The following is a 25,775-nucleotide window of genomic DNA, read 5'->3' as shown; positions in this document are numbered from 1 at the left end:
GTATGTGGCGGCCCTCCAACGGTCTGAGGGACAGTGAACTGACCCCCTGTGTAAAAAGTTTGGGGACGCCTGCTCTATAGGGTCATTTTTGTGTCAGGAAAATAGCGAATCGGATTCTTCCCAGCTTATTTCCCTACAACTTAATAGCTCTTCACTAACCTCTGTATGTATTTACTGTAATTGCATAGCCCGGCATTTGCACTCTCAAAAGATTTAATGCAATTACAAATATAATAATATATAATACTTATTTTCCATGGAAATAAATTGGTGTTTTAAAATTTACAATTCCCATGAATAAAATTTCAGTTATTACAAAATGCTAAGACAGATTGAGATCTCAAAGAAAGAACTTGAGAAAATTACGTTTAAAGGACATCACAAATATAAAGCATAATTGTTAGAATCCTGGTACAAAGTAACTTTTCCTAGGTTTAAGGTTCAAGTCTCATTTCTTGAATTGTTCAGTATCAACAGACCTCATTTGTATTCTTTTTATTTTCATTATTACTTTCAGAGACAGGATCTGACTACCTTCTCCAGGCCGGACTCCTGGGCTCAGATCCTCCCCACCTCAGCCTCCTGAGTGGCTGGGATTACAGGCATGCACCACCACGCCCGGTGCTACAGATGTTTTTGAAAAATGCCCGGAAACACAATGAGCTTGCACCGTCAGCAGCAGGTGCCGCTCAGGAGAGGCTTGCGGTATTTGCACTGAATCCAAACCCGGTACATTGTCAGTTGCTTCCCTCGGTTCACCTGCAGGCGCCGGTCCACCAGGTTCTGAACCTTTTCCAGCCCAGCAGTAGTGAAAAGCACATCCAGTTCCTCTAGTATGGAAAAGAAAAGGTGTTTATACGTTTTCCCCTCAAGAAAAGGCATTTTTATCTGCTAAGTCCCTTGTTAAATGGGGCTCTGGGATGTTGCTGTCATGTTTTTCACGTGGCCATTTGGTTATAAATGCAGTGGGCGTTTGGTAACAGCAAGTTCATGTTTAGGTAGGGGAAGGCCCCGCGTATGGGCCACGGGTTTTTCTTTTTTAAAACCTTTGTTTATATTTGGCCTTTAGGCTCTATGAATACCTTAAAATCATAGGCAAAAATCTCTATATATGTATGTCAAAGCAATTGTTAGGAAAGAGGTTTCATTTCTTAACCAAAGGCTCAAAGAAGGTGACCCCAAAAAGAGCTCAGGAATGGAGAATTCCTGAGGCCCAGGTGAAGGATGAAGCCTGTGGCCAGAGCCAGTTGCAGAGGAGAGCCGTTCCTGGCAGCCCTAGAACCCAGAGGATGTGACTCACCCTGGGACCTGGGTGCACGAAAGCACAACCCCACGTAGAAGGTGAAACGGGCTGGAATGGAGATGAGCCTTGCAGAACGGGCAGGCTTCCCATTTTGGACAGTGGCAGAAAGGGAGAGCAGAGCAGGACTGAAGGAATGGACAAGGCGGGGCTGCCTGGCTGCCATGGTTATCCTAGCCCAGGGTGAAGAAGGGGGTGAGCAGTGGGGAACTGCAGGAAACCGCTGGCCTCAAAGGCAGGAGGGGCCAGATAGCTTTCTTTCTGAATGTGTCTTGAAGACCACCTCATCTGGTATTGGGAACTTTTAGCATAAAAGATGAGTGTTTCATACCTTGTGTGAAGAAGTAAACCCTAGTTCCATCACCTCTCACGTAGAAATTTCCAGATAGACACTGACCTGCAGAGTAGTGTGGTAAAAATCAAACACGCTTTAAAGCACTCTTTGCCTTACATTGCTAAGGCAATGTTCGCTGGGATGTCAGTTTGCTGGGTGAGGAGCGCTCCTGCCTCAGTGCTTCAGGAAGAGCAGCTCGACGGGAAGCTAACTCCAGGGTCAGAAATTATGAGGTTCCTAAGTTTCCCACTCCAAAACTCTAGAATTATTTGACGAAAACTTTTTCACTCTCCCAGCCCCATTAAATTAATAGCACAAACTTTTTATTTATTTATTTTGAGACGGAGTTTTGCTCTTGATGCCCAGGCTGGAGTACAATGGCGTGACCCTGGCTCACTGCAACCTCCGCCTCCCAGATTCAAGAGATTATCCTGCCTCAGCCTCCTGAGTAGCTGGGATTAGAGGCACGCCATCACGCCTGGCTAATTTTTTGTATTTTTAGGAGAGATGGGGTTTCACCATTGATTGACCAGGCTGGTCTTGAACTCCTGACCTCAGGTGATCCACCTGCCTCAGTCTCCCAAAGTGCTGGGATTAAAAGCGTGAGCCACTGCGCTGGGCCTATTTTTTTTTTTTTTCAATTAAGCAAGATACCTGAGTTTAAGGAAACTTGAGACAGCCATTACCATTTTGGTGGTGACTGTCCTTTGCATGTTTCTTCACGTGTCTACACAATCATAAATACAACTCAGATACTCTTTTGATCATGAACATGCTTTCCCTTCCGCTGCTAACCTCCCTGACCTTACCTTAGTTTACCGGCCTGGTAAATACTTCTAGACCTTCCCGAATGCCCAAATCATCACACATGTGTATACTTATTTCCCTGCAGATACTAGTATTAAGGGATGGAGTTTAAAATACTCTCCTGCACACTGCTCCTCTCACTGAGTAATACGGAATAGAAATCCCTCCAAGCTCAGTAGCATAGGGTCCACCTCAGGTGACAAGCACATCTACCTACACAGGGGCATTCACTTTGTTTGCAAAATTTTGCTCATACATATATTATATGCTAGTTTTTGACTGTATCCAAAAAGACTATTGGATTGAGTAACACCTGGGTGCTTAAAAATAGGCTGTAATGCTGGGCGCAGTGGTTCATGCCTGTAATCCCAGCATTCTGGGAGGCTGAGGTGGGTGGATCACCTGAGGTCAGAAGTTCGAGACCAGCCTGGCCAACGTGGTGAAACCCCGTATCTACTAAAAATACAAATAATTAGGTGGGTGTGGTGGTGAGTGCCTGTGATCCCAGCTACTCGGGAGGCTGAGGCAGGAGGCAAAGGTTGTAGTGAGCCGAGATCGTGCCATTGCACTCCAGCCTGGGAAACGAGCGAAACTCAAAAAAAAGACTGTAACAAATTCTATTACTACCAGTAATGAAGGAATGCACCTCTTTCTTTGAATTGGCCAGCAATAAGAAGTACGAATCCATTATTTTTATTTCCTTAAAGTGTTGTTTATTGGCCATTTAGATATGCTCTTCTGGGCCGGGCGCGGTGGCTCAAGCCTGTAATCCTAGCACTTTGGGAGGCCGAGGCGGGTGGATCACGAGGTCGAGAGATCGAGACCATCCTGGTCAACATGGTGAAACCCCGTCTCTACTAAAAATACAAAAAAATTAGCTGGGCATGGTGGCACGTGCCTGTAATTCCAGCTACTCAGGAGGCTGAGGCAGGAGAATTGCCTGAACCCAGGAGGCGGAGGTTGCAGTGAGCCGAGATCGCGCCATTGCACTCCAGCCTGGGTAACAAGAGTGAAACTCCGTCTCAAAAAAAAAAAAAAGATATGCTCTTCTGTGAACTGATTAAATATTCTTGTTTTTTGGGTGGGACACTGATCTTTTTCTTATCAATTTCATGACAGCTCCTTGAAGAGCAATGATATTAAGTCTTTATTATATGCACTGAAAATATTCCTTCTTACTCTATCATTTGCCTTTTACATTTTTAATGGCATTTTTTGTCATGCTACATTTAAAATTATTTATGTCTTTCGAATGTCTTTCGTTCATTTTTTTTTTTTTTTTTTTTGAGAAGGAGTCAGGCCCTGTCATCCAGGCTGGAGTGCAGTAGTGTGTGATCCTGGCTCATTGCAACCTCTGCCTCCCAGGTTCAAGTGATTCTCCTGTCTCAGCCTCCCAAGTAGCTGGGACTATGGCGCCTGCCACCACACTGACTAATTTTTGAATTTTTAGTAAAGACGGGGTTTCGCCATGTTGACCACGCTGATCTCAAACTCCTGATCTCAGGTGATCTGCCTGCCTTGGCCTCCCAAAGTGCTGGTATTATAGGTATGAGCTACCATGCCTGGTCGTCTTTCAAATGTCTTTTTTAAAAAAGCTCTTCTAAAGGTAGCTGTCTTGCTTTAAAAGACCTCAATATCTACATTACACAAGCATCTTCAGTTTTCTTAAAAAATGTACTACTGTCAGGCCGGGCGCGGTGGCTCAAGCCTGTAATCCTAGCACTTTGGGAGGCCGAGGCGGGTGGATCACGAGGTCGAGAGGTCGAGACCATCCTGGTCAACATGGTGAAACCCCGTCTCTAGTAAAAATACAAAAAATTAGCTGGGCATGGTGGCGTGTGCCTGTAATCCCAGCTACTCAGGAGGCTGAGGCAGGAGAATTGCCAGAACTCAGGAGGCGGAGGTTGCGGTGAGCCGAGATTGCGCCATTGCACTCCAGCCTGGGTAACAAGAGTGAAACTCCGCCTCAAAAAAAAAAAAAAAATGTACTACTGTCACATTTTAAATGGCTTTACATATGGAGCTCTAATCTAAAGTATCTATTCTGATGGCAGCGCCATTTTTTGATTATAGCGGCAAAATACCTTTTTTAAACCGAAGCTGAGCCATGTCATAGCGGCCGTAATCTCGCAGAAGCATCATCCCCCCAGGTTTCAGAAGCTTGCTCAGCCTGTTGATAGCCTTCTGCATCCTGTGGGGCAGCAGGGAATGACGATCAATCAGGTCTCCTTAAGGACATTCCTTTCCCTGTAGCATTTCCCAAAAAATGCCAGTAAAATTCCTCCCCAACTGACACACCAAACCTAAGATCTAAGCTCCTCTACCCTTGCTTCAGTTAGAACTGAAGGACACCTTAGCTGCCTGCTCACAGCTGTGGCCTCGATCCACTGCTTTCAGCCTGAAGAGGGCCAAGGACAGCTTGCTTCTGCCGTAAGAAAGTTCTCTGCTCCAGGCCAGGCGCAGTGGTTCATGCCTGTAATCCCAGTACTTTGGGAGGCTGAGGCAGGCAGATCATTCGAGGTCAGGAGTTGGAGATCAGCCTGGCCAAAATGGGTGAAACCCTGTCTCTACTAAAAATACAAAAATTAGCCAGGCGTGCTGGTGCCTGCCTGTAGTCCCAGCTACTTGGGAGGCTGAGGCAGGAGAATTGCTTGAACCTGGGAGGTGGAGGTTGTAGTGTGCCAAGACCATGCCATTATATTCCAGCCTGGGCAACGAGAACAAGACTCTGTCTCAAAAACAAAAACAAAAATCCAGCTGGGATCCTCCTATGTTGCCCAGGCTGGAATACAATGGCTAGAATCCTGGGCTCAAGTGATCCTCCTGCCTCAGTCTTCTAGGTAGCTGGGACTAAAAGTGTGAGCCACTGTGCCTGGCTTGAATTTTAAATTTTAACATGTCAATTTTTTTTTTTTTTTTTGAGACGGAGTTTCGCTCTTGTTACCCAGGCTGGAGTGCAATGGCACGATCTCGGCTTACCGCAACCTCCGCCTCCTGGGTTCAGGCAATTCTCCTGAGTAGCTGGGATTACAGGCACGCACCACCATGCCCAGCTAATTTTTTGTATTTTTAGTAGAGATGGGGTTTCACCATGTTGACCAGGATGGTCTCGATCTCTCAACCTCGTGATCCACCCGCCTCAGCCTCCCAAAGTGCTGGGATTACAGGCTTGAGCCACCGCGCCCGGCCAGTCCATGTCAAGTTTTAAAAAGTTTGTAGTATTAAAAGTTCTGAGGTTATGATTTTTGCTTTTTTGAAACAGGGTCTCACTCTGCCACCCAGACTACAGTGCAGTGGTATGATCACAGCTCACTTCACTGCAGCCTCAAACTCCTGGGCTTAAACCATACTCTTGCCTCAGCCTTCTGAGTAGCTGGGACTACAGATACACACCTGGCTAATTTTTTAGTAGAGACGGGAGTCTTGTTTTGTTGCCCAAGCTGGTCTTGAGCTCTTGGTTTCAAGCAATTCTTCCACCTCAGTCTCCCAAAGTGGTGAGATTATAGGTGTGAGCCATTGTGCCTGGTCAACTTCTGCAGTTATTGAAGTTTGAAACCATGGTAGACCTTGTGGGTTATCCTGCATATGCCTTTATTTCACACTCATCCTCTCAGGTTGGATGACTTCAGTGCCCTTCTAGAGGAACTGTGGTCTAGACAAGGTCAATCACTCAAAGCTCCTACCCTGTGCAGCCAGCAAGGGGTCCTTGGATACTAGCAGATAAACCAGAATCTCAATCACTGGTCCTTCCAGTCTCTAGTCATGTGATCTGGCTTCCTAATACCAGCTTCCTTGACCTTTTACACTAATTTACTTAATCATCCTTTGAAGGACTCCAATGTCTGCAAAATGAGATGTTTGAAATCTCTAATCCCATGATGTCATGGGTATAGTTTAATATGTGCCAACCCCTAGCCTGTCCGGAGTTACTGCACTCTGGCAGTGACAAGGGCTTCCATGGAATTAGTCAATGGTGTCTGAATCTCTTAGCCACCATCTGACTCTGCTTCCTTGAGAAGGCAGTTTTGGCTAGGTGCAGTGGCTTATGCCTGTAATCCCAGCACTTTGGGAGGCCGAGGCGGGTGGATCACTTGAGGTCAGGAGTTCAAGACCAGCCTGGCCAACATGGTGAAACCCTGTCTCTATTCAAAATACAAAAAATATTAGCCAGGTGTGGTGGTGTGTGCTTATAATTCCAGTTGCTTGGGAGGTTAAGGCAGGAGAACTGCTTGAACATGGGAGGAGGAGGTTGTGAGCCGAGATCTCACCACTGTACTCCAGCTTGGGTGACAGCGTGAGACTCTTGTCTCAAAAAAGAAAAGAGAAGGTAGTTTCATAGGACCAATGGTTGCCTGATGCATATAAGTTTTTGTTTTTGTTTTTGTTTTCCTTTTTTTGGTTTTAAAGACAAGGTTTCACCATGTTGGTCAGGCTGATCTTGAACTCCCAACCTCAGGTGATCTGCCTGCCTTGGCCTCCAAAGTGCTTGGATCATAGGCATAAGCCACCATGTCCGGCTGCATATAAGGTTTTAATGGTGTATTTTAGGATATAGCATTTGACTTTCCTTTCATCTGAATCTGATTTTATAGAATTCTGTATCACACTTTTCCAAAACACTGTAAGCATCAGAGAACACTTCAGTTACGCTTCAATGTAAATTTTGTGCTGCTAATAAGCTTTATTTAAAGCATTTAAAAGGCCAGTAGGCAGGGCGTGGTGGCTCACACCTGTAATCCCAGCACTTTAGGAGGCTGAGGTGGACAGATCACAAGTTCAGGAGTTGGAGACCAGCCTCAACAACATGGTGAAACTCCATTCTCTACTTAAAAAAAATACAAAAATTAGCCAGGCATGGTGGCATGTGCCTGTACTCCCAGCTACTTGGGAGGATGAGGCAGGAGAATTGCTTGACCCGGGAGGTGGAGATTGTGGTGAGCTGAGATCTTGCCACTATACCCCAGCCTGGGTGACAGAGCAAGACACCATCTCAAATAAATAGATAGCCAATAATGAGACATCACCTAAAAGCTGTGGCACCCACAGTTCTAAAACAGCATGTGATGAGATTATCAATAGGACTTTCCCCACATACTCATTACAGACTGATTCTCCATTCTTTCCCAATGTTGAGCCACAAGAAGGAAATGACAATTGACATTTTGGGCTGCATGATTTAAAAAAAAAAAAAAAAAAGAAGGAAATGATGAACCCACGACTGTAGCTAGCAAGCAGAAGTTTCAAGGCTGGAACAGAGGTTGGACAACTAGACAAATTTAGGAAAATAGTTGAGATGCTCACATCACTACAAATGATGTGGCTACTTTGCATGTATCAGAACATAAACAAAACACTTTTTACTTAGAACCCAACTCTAATATCAAGGTCCCTCACCAGGCTGGGCAAGGTGGCTCACAGCTACAATCCCAGCACTTTGGGAGGCCAAGGTGGGAGGATCGCTTGAGACCAGGAATTCAAGACCAGTCGGGACAACATGGGAAAATCTCACCTCTGCTAAAAATACAAAAATTAGCCAGGCCTGGTGGCATGTGCCTGTGATCACACCTACCTGGGAAGCTGAGGAGGGAGGATCGCTTAAGCCCAAGAGGTTAAGGCTGCAGTGAGTCATGATTGTGCCACTGCATTCCAGCCTGGGCTAACAGAGCAAGACCCAATCTTTTCTTTTTTTCCACCACGCCCCCCCACCCCCGAGATGGAGTTTCGCTCTTGTTACCCAGGCTGGAGTGCAATGGCGCGATCTCGGCTCACCGCAACCTCCGCCTCCTGGGTTCAGGCAATTCTCCTGCCTCAGCCTCCTGAGTAGCTGGGATTACAGGGACACACCACCATGCCCAGCTAATGTTTTGTATTTTTAGTAGAGACGGGGTTTCACCATGTTGACCAGGATGGTCTCCATCTCTTGACCTCGTGATCCACCTGCCTCGGCCTCCCAAAGTGCTGGGATTACAGGCTTGAGCCACCGCGCCCGGCCTAGCAAGACCCAATCTTAAAAAAAAAAGATCCCTCACCAAAGCTTTCTTCTTGTGATACTATTGGCCAAGGGACCCAAACTTACTTGTCTGGAACAATTGCTGAAAGAACAAATATGAGAATGATAATATCAAGACTGCTCTCGGGTACTGGGTAACTCTTCTCTTCATCACACAGGTCGTGAACAAAGGCAAAACACCGAGAAGGATCATATTCTGAATTTGTCTGCAGATAGGTGGAAGAAAAAAGCAAGTTAGAAAATATTAACAGCCTAAACAAAAGATGATCTTGCGTTACATGTAACGGCTGCAATTTCAGTATTTCTTTTTTCCTTTTTTTAAGGCAAAATCTCCCCATGTTGCCCAGGCTGGTCTCAAACTCTTGGGCTCATGCAATACAATCTCCTGCCTCACCTTCCCGAGTAGGGGATATATTTCTAATCATTACACAGTTGGTGCAAAAGTAATGGCAAGGGCACCGTGGCTCACACTTATAATCCCAGAACTTTGGGCACACTTGTAAACTCAGAACTTTGGGAGGCCAAGGTGGGCAGATCACTTGAAGTCAGGAAAGGGAGACCAGCCTGACCAACATGAAGGTGAAATCTCATCTCTACTAAAACACAAAATTAGCTGGGTATGGTGGCGGGTGGCAGGTGCCTGTAATTTCAGCTACTTGGGAGGCTAAGGCAGGAGAATTGCTTGAACCCAGGAGGTGGAGGTTGCAGTGAGCCAAGATCATGCCATTGCACTCCAGCCTGGGTAACAAGAATGAAACTTCAACTCAAAAAAAAAAAAAAAAAAAGAAAAAAAGTAATGACAAAAACTGCAAGTACTTTTGCACCAACCTAATACCATGTTTTTTTCAGGGAGGACTCAAAGAGTAAGGATCAGGAACAATCCAAGGGAGACGGTGAGGGATCTAATGGTTGCTTTTAAAACAACATTCCTGGCCGGGCGCGGCGGCTCAAGCCTGTAATCCCAGCACTTTGGGAGGCCGAGGCGGGTGGATCACGAGGTCAAGAGATGGAGACCATCCTGGTCAACATGGTGAAACCCTGTCTCTATTAAAAATACAAAAAAGTAGCTGGGCATGGTGGCACGTGCCTGTAATCCGAGCTACTCAGGAGGCCGAGGCAGGAGAATTGCCTGAGCCCAGGAGGCGGAGGTTGCGGTGAGCCGAGATCGCGCCATTGCACTCCAGCCTGGGTAAGAGTGAAACTCCGTCTCAAAAAAAAAAAAAAAAAAAATTCCTGACTCCTCTACTTTTATTCTTTATTCTTGTGTGTTTTCTGTACTTCTTTTTTTTTTTTTTTCTTTTTGAGACGGAGTTTCGCTCTTGTTACCCAGGCTGGAGTGCAATGGCGCGATCTCGGCTCACCGCAACCTCCGCCTCCTGGGCTCAGGCAATTCTCCTGCCTCGGCCTCCTGAGTAGCTCGGATTACAGGCACGTGCCACCATGCCCAGCTACTTTTTTGTATTTTTAATAGAGACAGGGTTTCACCATGTTGACCAGGATGGTCTCCATCTCTTGACCTCGTGATCCACCCGCCTCGGCCTCCCAAAGTGCTGGGATTACAGGCTTGAGCCGCCGCGCCCGGCCTTTTCTGTACTTCTCTTGCATGAAGTCAGATCTGAGAATTGGAAAATCATCATGAAAATGAGTGACCAACAGGGAAAAGAAAAATTCATAAGGAGAGAGACAACACATACTTTAAAAAAGTATGATCTTCTAGGCACTGTGGCTCACGGCTAGAATCCCAACACCCTTGGGAGGCTGAGGCAGGAAGATCCCTTGAGCCCAGGAATTTGAGACCAGCTGAGGCAACATAGTGAGACTTTGTTTGTACAAAAAATAAAAACAATGCCGGACTCAGTGGCTCACGTCTTTAATCCTAGCACTTTCGGAGGCTGAGGCAGGTGGATTACCCAAGGGTGGGAGTTCAAGATCAGCCTGGCCAACATGGTGAAACCCCATCTCTACTAAAAATAGAAAAAATTATCCGGGCGCAGTGGTGTGTGCCTGTAATCCCAGCTACTCTGGAGGCTGAGGCAGGAGAATGGAGAATCACTTGAACCCAGGAGGTGGAGGTTGCGGTGAGCAGAGATTCAGGCCACTGCACTCCAGCCTAGGCTACAGATTGAGACTTCATCTCAAAAAAAAAAAAAAAAAAAAAAAAAGCCAGGTGTGTGGCTGCAGTCCCAGTTACACAGGAGGTGAGAGAATCACATGAGCCCAGGAGACCAAGGTTGCAGTGAGCCTGATTGTACCACTGCACTCCAGGCTGAGCGACTGAGTGAGATCCTGTTTCAAAACAAACAAAATACATGATTTAAAACAACTTCCAACTATAAAATATTAAACAAACCATAGAATTCTTCAGGAAAATCTATTTCTGTAGATGTAGAAAACTTAAATGTACTTTATTATCAAAAACTGAAGACAAGCTTCAATATTCATCTGGTCTTGAGCCACATGAATAATTCCAAAAACATGGCACTACCAATTCCTAACCTGCCTTAACAGACATATTTTTTTTTTTTTAAGAACGAGAGCCTCGTTCTATTGCCCAGGCTGGAGTGGCGTGATCTCGCCTCACTGCAACCTCTGCCTCCTAGGTTCAAACAATTCTCTTGCCTCAGCCTCCCCAGAAGCCGGGATTATAGGTGCATCCACCACATCCTGCTAGTTTTTTTATTTATTTATTTAATTATTACTGTTTTTTAGATGGAGTCTCACTCTGTCACCCAGGCTGGAGTGCAGTGGCACAATCTTGGCTCACTGCAACCTGTGCCTCCTGGGTTCAAGTGAGTCTCCTTCCTCAGCCTCCCAAGTAGCTAGAACTACAGGCGTGTGCCACCATGCCTGGCAAATTTTTGTATTTTTTAGTAGAAATGGAGTTTCACCATATTGGACAGGCTGTTCTATGAACTCCTGGCCTTGTGACCTGCCCACCTCGGCCTCCCAAAGTGCTGGGATTACAAGCATGAGCCACTGTGCCCGCCTGTATGTATGTATTTATGAATGAGCGGGAGTTTCGCTCTTGTTGCCCAGGCTGGAGTGCAATGGTGGAATCTTGGCTCACTGCAACCTCTGCCTCCCAAGTTCAAATGACTCTCCTATCTCAGCCTCCCAAGTAGCTGGGATTACAGATGTATGCCACAATGCCTGGCTGTTTTGTTTTTAGTAGAGATGGGGTTTCACCATATTGGTCAGGCTGGTCTCAAACTCTTGACCTCAGATGTTCCACCCACCTCAGCCTCCCCAAGTGCTGGGATTACAGGCGTGAGCCACCATGCCTGGCCAATTGTAACAGACACATTTTAAGGTATCTGCCCTCAATGTCCATCTTCTCCAAATATGTGAGTTTGTTTCTCATTGGCCAAAGCTGATTCAAACAGGGCTGCTGTATTTATCAGCTGGGCTGTGTTAACTAGACTTTACAGGGACTTTGGAACTGGGACACGGCACCATGAACCCCTGAACAGGCTAAACTTGTAAGAGACTGGGAGGACCATCCACACTGGGGCCACGTGTAAGACCAGGAAAACTGACTAGAGAAGGCTGGTATGCAAAAAGGGGATAAAACAAACGGGCCATGGGGAATGAAAGGTAAGAGGAACTTGAGGCTGTATTTTGTGACCTTAGGTTCTACGACATTCTCCTTTATTGCTTTGAGTTTGCCTCAACGTTTCCATTAGTTGTAACTCAAAGAACCCTAATGGAATCATCTCATCAGGATCACCGGAGGCCAAAAGTTAAAAGGCTGCAGTGGGCTATGACTGTGTCACTCTACTTCAGCCTGGGCAACACAGTGAGACCCTGTCTAAAAAAAAAAAAAAGATGAAGCCTGAAGATGTGACTGTATTGCTGCAGTCTTGTTGCTGCTGCTTCTTTAGTCTTATTACTTATTTAATTTTATTTTTTTAAAAACGGGGTTTCACCTTGTTGGTCAGGGTGGTTTTGAACTCCTTCAGGTGATCCACCCACCTCGGCCTCCCAAAGTGCTGGGATTACAGGTGTGAGCCACCACACCCGGCCTTCTTTCTTTTTTTAAAAGCAGCATCCTTATCTGTAAGGAGTTGCTTCTTATGGCTGAGCAAAGATTGAGATCAAATCTACTCAGGTGAAGATGCTGTGAACACTGTTTTGCAATGGCATGAAACTCAGTTGATAAAGCAGCAGCAGGGCTTAAGAGAATGGACTTCAATTTGAAAGAAGCTCTACTGTGGGCAAAATCCTATCAAATAGCATCACATGCTACAGAGAAATCTTTAAAGAAAGAGCCAATCGAGGCCGGGCCCGGTGGCTCAAGCCTGTAATCCCAGCACTTTGGGAGGCCGAGGCGGGCGGATCACGAGGTCAAGAGATGGAGACCATCCTGGTCAACATGGTGAAACCCCGTCTCTACTAAAAATACAAAAATTAGCTGGGCATGGTGGCGCACGCCTGTAGTCCCAGCTACTAGGGAAGCTGAGGCAGGAGAATTGCTTGAACCCAGGGGGCGGAGGTTGCGGTGAGCCGAGATCGTGCCATTGCACTCCAGCCTGGGTAACAAGAGCGAAACCCCGTCTCGAAAAAAAAAAAAAAAAAGAAAGAGCCAATTGATTCGGTAAACTTCACTGTTACCTTAGGTATTTTAAGAAATTGCCAGTCACTCCAGCCCTTAGCAACCAGCACCCTGATCACTCAGCAGCCACCAACATCAAGGCAAAACCCTCCAGCAGCAAAGATTACAACTTGCTGAAGGTTTAGATGATTACTAACATGTTTTAGCAATGAAGTATTTTTTTTTTCTTTTTCTGAGACAGTCTATCTTTGTCCAGGCTGGAACGTAGTAGCACGATCTTGATTACTGCAACCTTTGCCTCCCTGGTTCAAGTGATTGTCCTGCGTCAGCCTCTTGAGTAGCTGGGATTACAGGTGCCCACCACCATGCCCAGGATAATTTCTTTTTTTCTTTTTTGAGTTTTTTAATTTTAATATTTATGTGTATTTATGGGGTACATGAGATATTTTGATACAAGAATACAATGCACAATAATCACAGCAGGGTAAATAAATGGAGTATCCATCAGATTAAGCATTTATCATTCATGATACAAACATTCCAATTATATACTTAGTTTTTTTTAATTTTTATTTTTTTGAGATGGAGTCTCATTCTGTCGCTAGGCTGGAGTGCAATGGCCTGATCTCAGCTCACTGCAACCTCCGAGTCCCTGCTTCAAGCAATTCTCCTGCCTCAGCTTTCCGAGTAGCTGGAATTACAGGCATGCACCACTATGCCCAGTTAATTTTTGTATTTTTAGTAGAGATGGAGTTTCACCATGTTGCCGAAGATGGTCTAAATCTTCTTTTTTTTGGGGGGTAATTTCTTTTTACTTTAGTAGAGACGGGGTTTCACCATGTTGCCCAGGTTAGTCTTGAACTCCTGACCTCAAGGGATCTGCCCACCTCAGCCTCCCAAAGTGTTGGGATGACACGTATGAGCCATTGTGTTTGACCAACAATTTTTTTTTTTTTTTGAGATGGAGTCTCACTCTGTTGCCCAGGCTGGAAAGCAGAGGTGCAATCTCGGCTCACCGCAACCTCCACCTCCTGGGTTCAAGTGATTCTCCTACCTCAACCTCCTGAGTAGCTGAAATTACAGGTGCGCACCACCATGCTTGGCTAACTTTTTTGTATTTTTAGTAGAGATGGTGTTTCACTATGTTGATCAGGCTGGTCTTGAACTCCTGACCTCGTGATCTACCTGCCTCAGCCTCCCAAAAGTGCCAGGATTACAGGCGTGAGTCACCATGCCCGCAAAATGTTCTTTTTTTTTTCTGTTTTTTTTTTTTTTGTTTGTTTGTTTTTTGAGACAGTTTCACTCTTGTTACCCAGGCTGGAGTGCACTGGTGCCATCTTGGCTCACTGCAACCTCCACCTCCTGGGTTCAGGCAATTCTCCTGTCTCAGCCTCCTGAGTAGCTGGGATTACAGGCATGCACAACCATGTCCAGCTAATTTTTTGTATTTTTGGTAGAGACGGCGTTTCACCTTGTTGACCAGGATGGTCTTGATCTCTTGACCTTGTGATCCACCCGCCTCGGCCTCCCAAAGTGCTGGGATTACAGGCTTGAGCCACCACACCTGGCAAAATGTTTTTTTTTTTTTTTTTTTTTTTTTTTTGAGACGGAGTTTCACCTTTGTTACCCAGGCTGGAGTGCAATGGCACGATCTCGGCTCACCGCAACCTCCGCCTCCTGGGTTCAGGCAATTCTTCTGCCTCAGCCTCCGGAGTAGCTGGGATTACAGGCACGCGCCACCATGCCCAGCTAATTTTTTGCACCATTAGTAGAGACGGGGTTTCACCATGTTCACCAGGATGGTCTCGATCTCTTGACCTCGTGATCCACCCGCCTCGGCCTCCCAAAGTTCTGGGATTACAGGCTTGAGCCACCGCACCCGGCAAAATGTTTTTTTTAAAAAAATTTTAAGACGAACTCTATGCTGTTGTCTGGGCTGGAGCGTAGTGATGTGATTATAGTTTACTGCAGCCTTGAACTCCTGGCCCCAAGTAATCCTCTTGCTTTATCATCCTGGTAGCTAAGACTACAGGTGCATGTCATCAAGCCTAATTTCTTAATTTTTCTGTAAAGGTGGGTTTTCACTATGTTGCCCAGGCTGGAGTGCAACTGGCACAGTCGTAGCTCACTGCAGCCTTGAATTCCAGGGCTCAAGGAATCTTCTTGCCTCAGCCTGTCTAGTACCTAAGACTATAGGGGTACAACACACAGCCAGCCAATTTCTTAAAATTTTACTTTTTTTTAAGAGATGGGGTCTTGCTGTGTTTCTCAGGCTGGTCTCAAACTCCTGTGTTGAAGCAATTCTCCCACCTCAGTCTCCTGAGTAGCTGAAATTACAGGTGTCAACCGCCTGGCTATGAATATTCATAATGGCATCTAGAATGGTGAATCTTTTACAGAAGATTTTCAACTTTGCCCAGATATATTAGAGGAATCCTATCTATGGTAACTATGTCCTTATTAAATATATTTAAAAAATAATAAGTCTTGAAAGCCCAAATTACTCCTTGATCCATGGATCAGCATCTAAGGCAGATGCTTGGGGCTGCAGAACAGGTGCTGTGTTGGCAGGCATAAAAACGACATCAATCTCCTTGTATAATTCCATCAGAGCTCTTGGGTGACCATGTCCACTGTCAGTAAGCAGGTATATTTTGAAAGGAATCTTTCACCAGCTACATTAGTCCCTAACAAGAGTCAGCCTGTAATTTGAAGCTTGACATTGATTTCTCTCTAGCTATCAAAGCCCTAGATGGCTTCTTCTCCCAACAGACAGCTTTCTTGTCTACTGAAAATCTTTTATTGCCGGGTGCAGTGTCTCATACCTATATTCCCAGCATTTTGGGAGGCTGAGGCAGGAGCTCACTTGAGCCCTGAAGGCTAGGAGTTTGAGACCAGCCTGGGCAACATGGTGAAACTCTTCCTTTCACTTGAACACATAGGGGATCCTGTAGAGTATGAAGTGGCCTAATTTTAATATTGTATCTTAGAGAACAGGGGGACCTGAGGAGAGGGAGGGAAATGGGGTAAGAGCCAGTTGGTGGAGCAGTCAGAACACATGCATTTATTAAGTTGACCATCTTACACAGATGTGATTTGTGGAACCCCAAACCACGTACAACAGTAACATCACTGACTGTAATATACATAACAGTAAAAAAGTCTGAAATATTCTGAGAATCACTAAAGTGTGACACACAGACACCACCCAAGTTAGCATATGGAGAAATGGCGCTGGTAGATTCGCTCCATGCAGGGTTGCCACAAACTTTTAATATATGAACAGATACCACATCTTTAAAGTATGATAAAGTGAAGTGCAGTAAAACAGGTATGCCTGTTATCAGTAAATCTTACTTTTAGATCTTAAGAACACAGACCATATAGTAAGAACACAGCCAGAGGGCCGGGTGTGGTGGCTCACACCTGTAATCTTAGCACTTTGGGAGGCGGGTGGATTCCCTTAGGTCAGCAGTTGGAGCTAGCCTGGTCAACAGGGCAAAACCCCATCTCTACTAAAAATACAAAAACTTAGCTGGGTATGATGGCGCATGCCTGTAATCCCAGCTATAGCTGAGCCAGGAGAATCCAGGAGGCAGAGGTTGCAGTGAGCCAAGATGGCGCCATTGCACTCCAGCATGGGTGACAGAGTGAGACTCCCTCTCAAAAAAAAAAAAAAGAACACAGCCAGAGACCTTGATTTTTAGGAGACCTTTTTCCCTTTAATCAGTTGAAATTACTGATAGAAGCCATTGTACTCACCTGGACCAGTTCTATAGCTGTGGAAGAAAAATCACAGCAGTAAACAAAGAGTCCTGCGTCACTAAAATGGGCAGAAAAGACAGAACAATGAGACTACAAATCCAGCTATGTTTATTCTCGTTCTTGTGTAGCACAGTTAAAATATCAAATGGGAGACACTACCACTCAAAGAAACCATATGTATTAGTCACAACCCATTTCATTTTGGTTAAAATGATATAAATTTGATTTATGTTCTTTCAGAGGCACTGTGGACATAGCTAAAATTAAGTTTATAAAACAACCAGTGAGTTTCAAATCAATGTCTTCTCTTTTTCCATCTACAGAAATTCTACTTTGCCCTCAAATGAAGCATTGCTCGATAGCACCACAAGAATTCTTTTATCTTCTTTCTGAGCTATCTTGGCACTTTCTCCATGCCAGGAACACACCTGTACCTGTCTGCTGGCCCCCACCACACAGTGAGTGAGTGCTGTGACAGCGGAGATTACATCTTCCACTTATTTGTTCACCAGACACTACTGAGGGCCTACTATGCATTGGTTATTATTGATGCTGAGGAGATAACGATGAAAACCACAAAATCCCTGTGCTTATTTTTCTCGGTATCCTCACGGTCTAGCAGAAGTCTCAGCACAAGGTAGCAACACAAAAAAATACTGATTTTAAAACCATCAAAATTACTTACAATTATGAAGCACATTATATATTTATTCTGAAGATGTCAAAATACAAAACAATCTGTAATGCCAGAATTCTTTTTGTCAGGACAGGGGTAAATAAAAATGGGAGAGGAGTAAGGCTGTACGCTTGTGTTTTAGAAACAACAGTCCAGAGCTGTTATGCACTCTTGGGCTCAATCTTTGAGTGAGACTCTGGGATATTTGGGAGAATGCAGTACCTCCAGCTTCTCAAAGGCATGGGCTCTGGCTCCTGCTAAACTGTTGGCCTTTAGAGCAGACAACTTCTGGGAGGTATAATCAAGACTAAAAACCTGGGAAGCTACAGTGTTTGCTATGGTAATCACTAGCTACATGTGGCTATTTAAATTAAAAATCGTCTCTACTAAAAAATACAAAATTAGTGGGGCATGGTGGCAAGTGCCTGTAGTCCCAGCTACTTGGGAGGCTGAGGCAGGAGAATTACATGAATCCAAGAGGCCTGAATTCTATCAGCCATTCTAGGAAATTAATGAACTGGAGATGGGGCTGCCCCGATTTATAGCCTGTAGGGCAGAAACAGAGGGCCAGATTCCCAACTGGCACCTGAAGTTGGGGGCAGTGTTGTGGGACTGAACCCTTAACTTTTGGGATCTGATACCAAGTAGACAGTGTCAGAATTGAATTGTAGGACGCCCAGCTATTGTTGAATAGGTGAGTGTTGGCAAAATTCCCGCACATTTGGTGTCAGAAGTGTTCTAAGTATACAAAAACAGCGTGTTTTCATCAGAATAGGAGACATCTTCATGTATGTCAGTTTCCTCAACTCTACCATGGGGGTGATGACAGCTCAGCCGCTGACTCTTCCTCAGAGATCATCAAAATGGAAAAGTTGAACACATTTGTACCTTAGAAGAAGGCACTAAATGTTAACACTACCAAGTTTTAAGTCTAATTTTCCAAATGACAAAGGTACATCAAAACATAAATTAAAACAATCCATAGGCCGGGCGCGGTGGCTCAAGCCTGTAATCCCAGCACTTTGGGAGGCCGAGGTGGGTGGATCACGAGGTCAAGAGATGGAGACCATCCTGGTCAACATGGTGAAACCCCGTCTCTACTAAAAGTGCAAAAAATTAGCTGGGCATGGTGGCGTGTGCCTGTAATCCCAGCTACTCAGGAGGCTGAGGCAGGAGAATTGCTTGAACCCAGGAGGCGGAGGTTGTGGTGAGCCAAGATCGTGCCATTGCACTCCAGCCTGGGTAACAAGAGTGAAACTCCGTCTCAAAAAAAAAAAAACAACAATCCATAAATGAAGAATGTAGAAATCTGATATAATTCGTATTTTCCAATAATCATTATTGATAGTTTGATGCAGCATGAGTTTTGAAAAAACCTTTGCTGGGCGCGGTGGCTCACGCCTGTAATCCTACCACTTTAAGAGGCTGAGGTGGGTGGATCATGAGGTCAGGAGATTGAGACCATCCTGGCTAACACGGTGAAACCCTGTCTCTACTAACAATACAAAAAATTAGCCAGGCACGGTAGCACACACCTATAGTCCCAGCTACTTGGGAGGCTGAGGCAGGACAATCACTTGAACCCAGGAGGCGAAGGTTGCAGTGAGCCAAGTTTGCACCACTGCACTCCAGCCTGGATAGAACGAGACTCCGTCTCAAAAAAAAAAAAAAAAAAAAAGAAAGAAAGTAAAAACTTTTACTTTTTTTTCTTGCTATATTGCTCTGGCTGGTCTTAAACTCCCGGCCTCAAGCAATCCTACTTTGGCTCCCCAGGTGCTGAGATTACTGTCGTGAAGCAATGCGCTCAGCCACCCTTCACTTTTATCTTCTTTGCAGTCATAAACTTTTACAATATACTTACTTGTTCGTTTGTAAAATTGGAAAGACTGTGTTTCCCACACCACAACCAACCTGCAGACAGAAATGAACTATTAATCACAGAACCTTCCAGAGTTGATTCCCTAAAGCTAGAAAAACAATACATAATCAACAACAATCTGGCCTAGTTGGATTACGGAAGGTTTAATGACCAGAGCTAAACAGTACCCATGACATTTGTTGATTTTGATCTTGACTTCAGGAACCCTTAAAAGACAAGGGCATGAGTTTTTTATAAGCAGAAAGGAGCTGGTCTAGAAAAAAGGGCATGGATTGCTTTTATCTTTTGAGTTCTAGGAAATGGTCCTGCAGATGAAGTATTTTCTTACTGAGCTCCATTTTATTATCATTATGAACATATTTATAATAGACTGTGCTGAAAAGTGTATGAAAAGGGGACCTTGGCAACCTTGTCCTAAACACAGGGCTGTGCGGTCATGAAGACAGCCACTATTTACTAAGGGCCAGACATCGTTCTTAGCCATTTTACATACGTTATCTCCATCCTCATAACTACAAGGTGCAGAGGCAGCAGTCACACTGCTCAGAAAGGGTAAGGAAATTGTCTACGATCGCACCACAGGCATCAATCTGAAGGCTAATCAGTTTTAGAACCAGCTTCCAGTTACCTGTGCAGTCTCCATTTGTGAATTTACATTATGATACCAACCTAGGCACTCTTCCAGGTCTAGACTGCAATACCACCCAAGATCAGAGGATGAGAATTCTCCCAGGCCTAAGATGCAGGCACCATCCTAACCACCCTCTCCGTTCCTATAACTATATTACAAGAGAAGCAACAATTTGTCTTCTCATCTGGGACTTTTTCTCAGAGTTATAACATATCAACTTGAGCTCCTTCACCTGTATGATACAGTGGCATGTGACAGGTACAGCATGATGCTATTAATACAATTTTTGAAAGTGATACGGTATTCCCGGGTGATCCTGGTCCATCATGACCACCAGATATCTGGCCTACATTGAGGGCATTTTAACAGTTCAAAAATGGAGGTGATTCCAGGCCAATATAAGGGTCAAGTCTAGTCAGTATCAGTATCATCCAATAGAAGTTACTTTTGTTGTCAGCCTCTCTATGCTACTACCTCATGTGCACAAATATAAGAGCTTCACATACTCCAATACCAAGACAATAAAAGGTTACCTCGAGTATTCGGTAGGTGGCGGAGGATCCAGGAAACTCATCAGCACAAATTTCCAGGTCACTAATTTTCTGAGTTACATTCTCCTTCACGGGAGGCAACTGTGTTTTATGTTCAAGGCTCTTCGAAGAACACTTGCACTGTTCTTCCATTATTAAACCAGGTCCATCCTCACTGTTTCTACATTCAGATATTTCACTCTTCTTGTTCTCCAAGAACCAATCCTTCAAATGATTTTGATTTTGGCTAGGTGCCAGCTCAGGGAATTCAGTAAAAAGCCAATGTCTATCCTTGAAAAACCCATTTTCGTGGATTTTGTAGAAGTCATTCCAGTATTTGTGGGCATTGATCTCATAATCAACTGTAAATATTTAAGAAAGAATTTTAAGAACCAGCTTTCAAATATTTTATTTATGTCTAATGTCAATTATCCTGCTTTACCAAACGTGACTTTAATACTAAAAGTATCCTCAAGTAGAGCCACAGTCCCAGAGGTGAAGCCATTTCTGAGCTCATTAGTTCTGCCATCTAGCATTATACTTGAATGCCCCTATTAGTCATTACAAGAGGGTCTAAATTCTATTTGGACAATCAACCAGAGAACTTATTACCTATCAAGTATCCTTGGATGACTTTTAACTTTGGATAAGTTATCTTTGGATGACTTTTAACTATTAAAAAAATCCTAAAAGTAAGCAGAAATCTTACTTCTCATCACTTCTGGCTAAAAGGTCCTATGATCTTTCAGGGCTACACAGAACAACTCTTCTATTTGAGGACAGTTATTTTCCCTTCTAAATCTTCTCCTTTATAAACTAAATGTCCCAGTTTCTTCATTTGTTCCCCATGTAAATTCAATCCAGGAAGCTGTTCTTTAAATAAGTTCCTGTCCATGGTTCTTTAGAGTGTACAGCCCAGAAAATAATTCAGTACTACTAATAGATACTAACAATGGAAACAAGGCTAAAGGAAAACAAAATATGCTGATAAGAGGGAAAAGTGTTTTCAGCAGAGAAAGAGTTTTGATCAGAGGACAGGAGAGAAACTAAACAAGTATGGACAGTTTAAAGTTGTTTTTATTTATTTATTTATTTATTTATTTATTTATTTATTTATTGAGACAAAGTTTCACTCTTGTTACCCAGGCTGGAGTGCAATGGCGCGATCTCGGCTCACCGCAACCTCCGCCTCCTGGGTTCAGGCAATTCTCCTGCCTCAGCCTCCTGAGTAGCTGGGATTACAGGCACGCGCCACCATGCCCAGCTAATTTTTTGTATTTTTAGTAGAGACAGGGTTTCACCATGTTGACCAGGTTGGTCTCGATCTCTCAACCTTGTGATCCACCCGCCTCGGCCTCCCAAAGTGCTGGGATTACAGGCTTGAGCCACCGCGCCCGGCTTGTTTTTATTTTTTTTTGAGATCAGAGTTTCACTCGTTACCCAGGCTGGAGTGCAATGGTGCAATCTCAGCTCACTGCAACCTCCACCTCCCGGGTTCAGGCAATTCTCCTGCCTCAGCCTCCTGAGTAGCTGGGATTACAGACACGCGCCACCATGCCCAGCTAATTTTTTGTATTTTTAGTAGAGATAGGGTTTCACCATGTTGACCAGGATAGTCTTGATCTCTTGACCTCGTGATCCACCTGCCTCGGCCTCCCAAAGTGCTGGGATTACAGGCTTGAGCCACCACACCCGGCTTGTTTTGTTTTTGAGATGGACTTTTGCTCTGTTGCCCAGGCTGGAGTCCAGTGGCGCGATCTCGGCTCACTGCAACCTCCAGCTCTTAGGTTTAAGCAATTCTCCGGCCTCAGTCTCCCGAGTAGCTGGGACTATAGGCGTGTGCCACCAAGCCTAGCTAATTTTTTGTATTTTTAGTAGAGATGGGGTTTCACCATGTTAGGCAGGATGGTCTCGATGTCCTGACCTCATAATCTGCCCGCCTTGGCCTCCCAAAGTGCTGAAGTGCTGGGATTACAGGCATGAGCCACCATACCCCGGCCCAGGAAAGCTTTTTTTTTTTTTTTTTTTTGAGACGGAGTTTCGCTCTTGTTACCCAGGCTGGAGTGCAATGGCGCGATCTCGGCTCACCGCAACCTCCGCCTCCTGGGTTCAGGCAATTCTCCTGCCTCAGCCTCCCGAGTTGGGATTACACGCAGGCGCCACCAAACCCAGCTAATTTTTGTATTTTTAGTAGAGACGGGGTTTCACCATGTTGACCAGGATGGTCTCGATCTCTTGACCTCGTGATCCGCCCGCCTCGGCCTCCCAAAGTGCTGGGATTACAGGTGTGAGCCACTGCGCCCGGCCCAGGAAAGCTTTTTTTTTTTTTTTTTTTTTTTTTTGAGACAGAGTTTCGCTCTTGTTACCCAGGCTGGAGTGCAATGGCGCGATCTCGGCTCACCGCAACCTCCGCCTCCTGGGTTCAGGTAATTCTCCTGCCTCAGCCTCCTGAGTAGCTGGGATTACAGGCACGCGCCACCATGCCCAGCTAATTTTTTGTATTTTTAGTAGAGACGGGGTTTCACCATGTTGGCCAGGATGGTCTCAATCCCTTGACCTCGTGATCCACCCGCCTCGGCCTCCCATAGTGTTGGGATTACAGGCTTGAGCCACCGTGCCCGGCCAGGAAAGCTTTTTTAAAGATGATCACGACAGTCCTAGATTTCAGTTTACTGCTGTTTGCCATTTCAGGGCCTTGACTAGTGTAGTAGAAAAGAATAAAAACCTAACAAATTGAGCAGGACAGTGCCCATGGAAGCTGGAATCCACTATGGAGTGTGCTAACAACTCACAATTCACCTGCTGAATCAACCAAAAGACTCCCTAAGAAATAGGATTTTAGTTCCACTACTGCTACTACTGACTGCTTACCTCTGGGAAAAGCACTTAATGTCCTGTGGTCCAAGTGTCTTTAACTGTAAAAAGAGGACAATGAACCACATGATTTTCAAGATTCCTTTCAGCTCTTAACTTGCTTTGCTCTAGTTGCTGTCAAACTATGCAGGGTAAATGTTTTGTAACTGGAATCTTCTCACTGTATAAAACTCAGCGGGTACTAAATTTGTATTCGTATTTTCAATTGTCTGGAACCATCAGTCCTAGTTTTAGTATCTATGGATATTTTGCAATGAAATAATCCAACTCTCAAACAGGGGTCTCTTTTTCTTTGGCCAGACTTATCTCTACTCTGCTGCTGCATCCACCTTTCCTTGACTGAAGCCCAAAATTCTCATAACCACCACACAAATAATAGATAAACAATCACCCGTCATTAGCCCCCACTCCCAACCATATTTGAAATCTAATCACTTAGATGAAGCTTCAACGGAAACATCTCCTCACGGAAAGTGCAAATCCTGTACAAAGTACAGGCTGTAAGATGATAGGGTGACCACATTGTTGGCGAGTCATATCAATGTGGGTCTAGTCAACGTAACTAAAGACAAAATTACCGTCCTCCGAAGTAAAACTATATATTAAAAAACCCTCTACGACCTAACAAGATTTTGTTACAATGCAGCCCTTTTCCCTCCTTGCTCATCCCGCCCCCATCCCCCTCTACTACTGAGATCTGCATCAGGCCAGTAAAAAGGGATCTTGGCGGCCGCGGTTCCCTAGCCTCTCCCGGAGGGCGCGTTCAGTAGTACGCTCGCTACCGAAACCACTGAGAGCACATCTGAGCGCACCTTGTTTCTCCTGGCACACCCGCTGGGTACTGTTCTCCTGGACTTTTCTCTCCGCCGCTGCGGCTTGCTCTTCCGACCACTCCACATTGTCCCTGAGAAAATCAAACGGGCAGGTTAGGGGCCTCACATCCTAGCTGCGGGCTGGGTGAGTCGCTGGCCTCGGAGCTTTTTACTCCCCTTGGAGAGTGCCTCGGGTAGGGCAGCTGGACTTGTGGCCGGCGGTCGGGGGCTTTTCGGAGTGCTCCGAAGCGGCGGGACAGAGGGAGAGTGACTGGGAGGCCAGGCGAGGGGCAGGGTGATTACCAGGCATTGTGGTGGAAGACGCGCGCTGGATCTCTCAGAAACCGGCTCCCAAACTGCTGCCTTTTATCGGCGAGGACTGCAGGAACACCTTCAGGGTAGGAGGCGGCCATGACACCGGAACCGGAAACACTTTCCGTAAAGCGAGAACTTCCTGCGGGCCACGCCCCCTTCTGGAAGACGAGGTGTCTGGGCGGGAAAAGAGGGAGGCTGGGCAGGGCGTCCCTGGAGTCTGGCCCGGGTGGCGCTCGGGAGCTGTGGTGTGGGGCTGCCCCAGGGTTGGCGAAGGGCTCTCTAGGGAAGGGGACCACGCAGGGGTAAATTATCCCTGGAGTCATTTTTCATTGATGACGTGCTGATGGACGTGCAGGCTGGGCGGAAAGTGGAAGATATTCCACTTGAACCCCAGTTCAATGCTGGGATCATCTAACAGATTCCCAAGCCTCCCGCAAATTGAAAAATTGGAAAACTCTTGAATCATTATGAGTTGAGGCTACCTAGTTCCACTGTGGAGCTGATGTTCAGAATTGAAGAAGGTGGCAAGCAGCGGGAAGAAACAGGGCAATTTCCAGCTTCTATGGTCAGCTCTTCATAGTGTGGGCGTATATGTATACACAGTGTGTATATATATATTTTGGTTGGGGTAGGGGGAGAAGGGGATATGAAATTAATTTAGGCCAGCCGCGGTGGCTCACGCCTGTAATCCCAGCACTTTGGGAGGCCGAGGCGGGTGGATCATGAGGTCAAGAGATCCAGACCATTCTGGGCAACATGGTGAAACCCCGTCTCTACTAAAAATACAAAACATTAGCTGGGCATGGTGGCACGTGCCTGTAATTCCAGCTACTCAGGAGGCTGAGGCAGGAGAATTGCCTGAACCCAGGAGGCGGAGGTTGCGGTGAGCCGAGATCCCGCCATTGCACTCCAGCCTGGGTAACAAGAGCGAAACTCCGTCTCAAAAATTAAAAAAAAGAAAAAAGAAAAATAATTAATTTAGAGAACACGAGGCTTAGCAAATCAAATGGAATATCCAAGGACAATATATATATATATATTTTAATTATAACCATCTAACCTTTTTGAATCATCCGTATTGTTATTATTATTATTGAGACGTTGTCTCGGTCTGTCACCAGGCTGGAGTGCAGTGGGGCGATCTCTGCTCACCGCAACCTCCGCCTCCTGGGTTTAAGCAATTCTCCTGCCTCAGCCTCCTGAGTAGATGCGACTACAGGCATGCGTCACCAGGCCCAGCTAATTTTTGTGTTTTTAGGAGAGACGGGGTTTCACCGTCTTAGCCAGGAT

General features: G+C 45.4%; 1 protein-coding gene across 1 annotated transcript; it reads right to left on the bottom strand.

The window, feature by feature from the left end:
• Nucleotides 1-480: 480 nt before the first annotated feature.
• Nucleotides 481-24,594, bottom strand: METTL2A (methyltransferase 2A, tRNA N3-cytidine). Its single transcript, XM_039476625.2, has 9 exons — nucleotides 24,474-24,594; nucleotides 24,171-24,262; nucleotides 20,488-20,846; nucleotides 19,306-19,355; nucleotides 16,766-16,826; nucleotides 8,518-8,657; nucleotides 4,526-4,632; nucleotides 1,632-1,697; nucleotides 481-830 (listed from the first exon to the last, which is right to left on the bottom strand). The coding sequence occupies exons 1-9, from the start codon at nucleotides 24,581-24,583 to the stop codon at nucleotides 673-675; spliced, it is 1,143 nt and encodes a 380-aa protein (XP_039332559.1). The 5' UTR covers nucleotides 24,584-24,594; the 3' UTR covers nucleotides 481-672.
• Nucleotides 24,595-25,775: the final 1,181 nt, after the last annotated feature.

The sequence above is a fragment of the Saimiri boliviensis genome, chromosome 17, assembly GCF_048565385.1.
Source record: "Saimiri boliviensis isolate mSaiBol1 chromosome 17, mSaiBol1.pri, whole genome shotgun sequence".
In the NCBI taxonomy this organism is placed as follows: domain Eukaryota; kingdom Metazoa; phylum Chordata; class Mammalia; order Primates; family Cebidae; genus Saimiri; species Saimiri boliviensis.
Note: the sequence above shows the minus strand (reverse complement) of the source record. Positions and strands in the feature narration are given on the sequence as shown.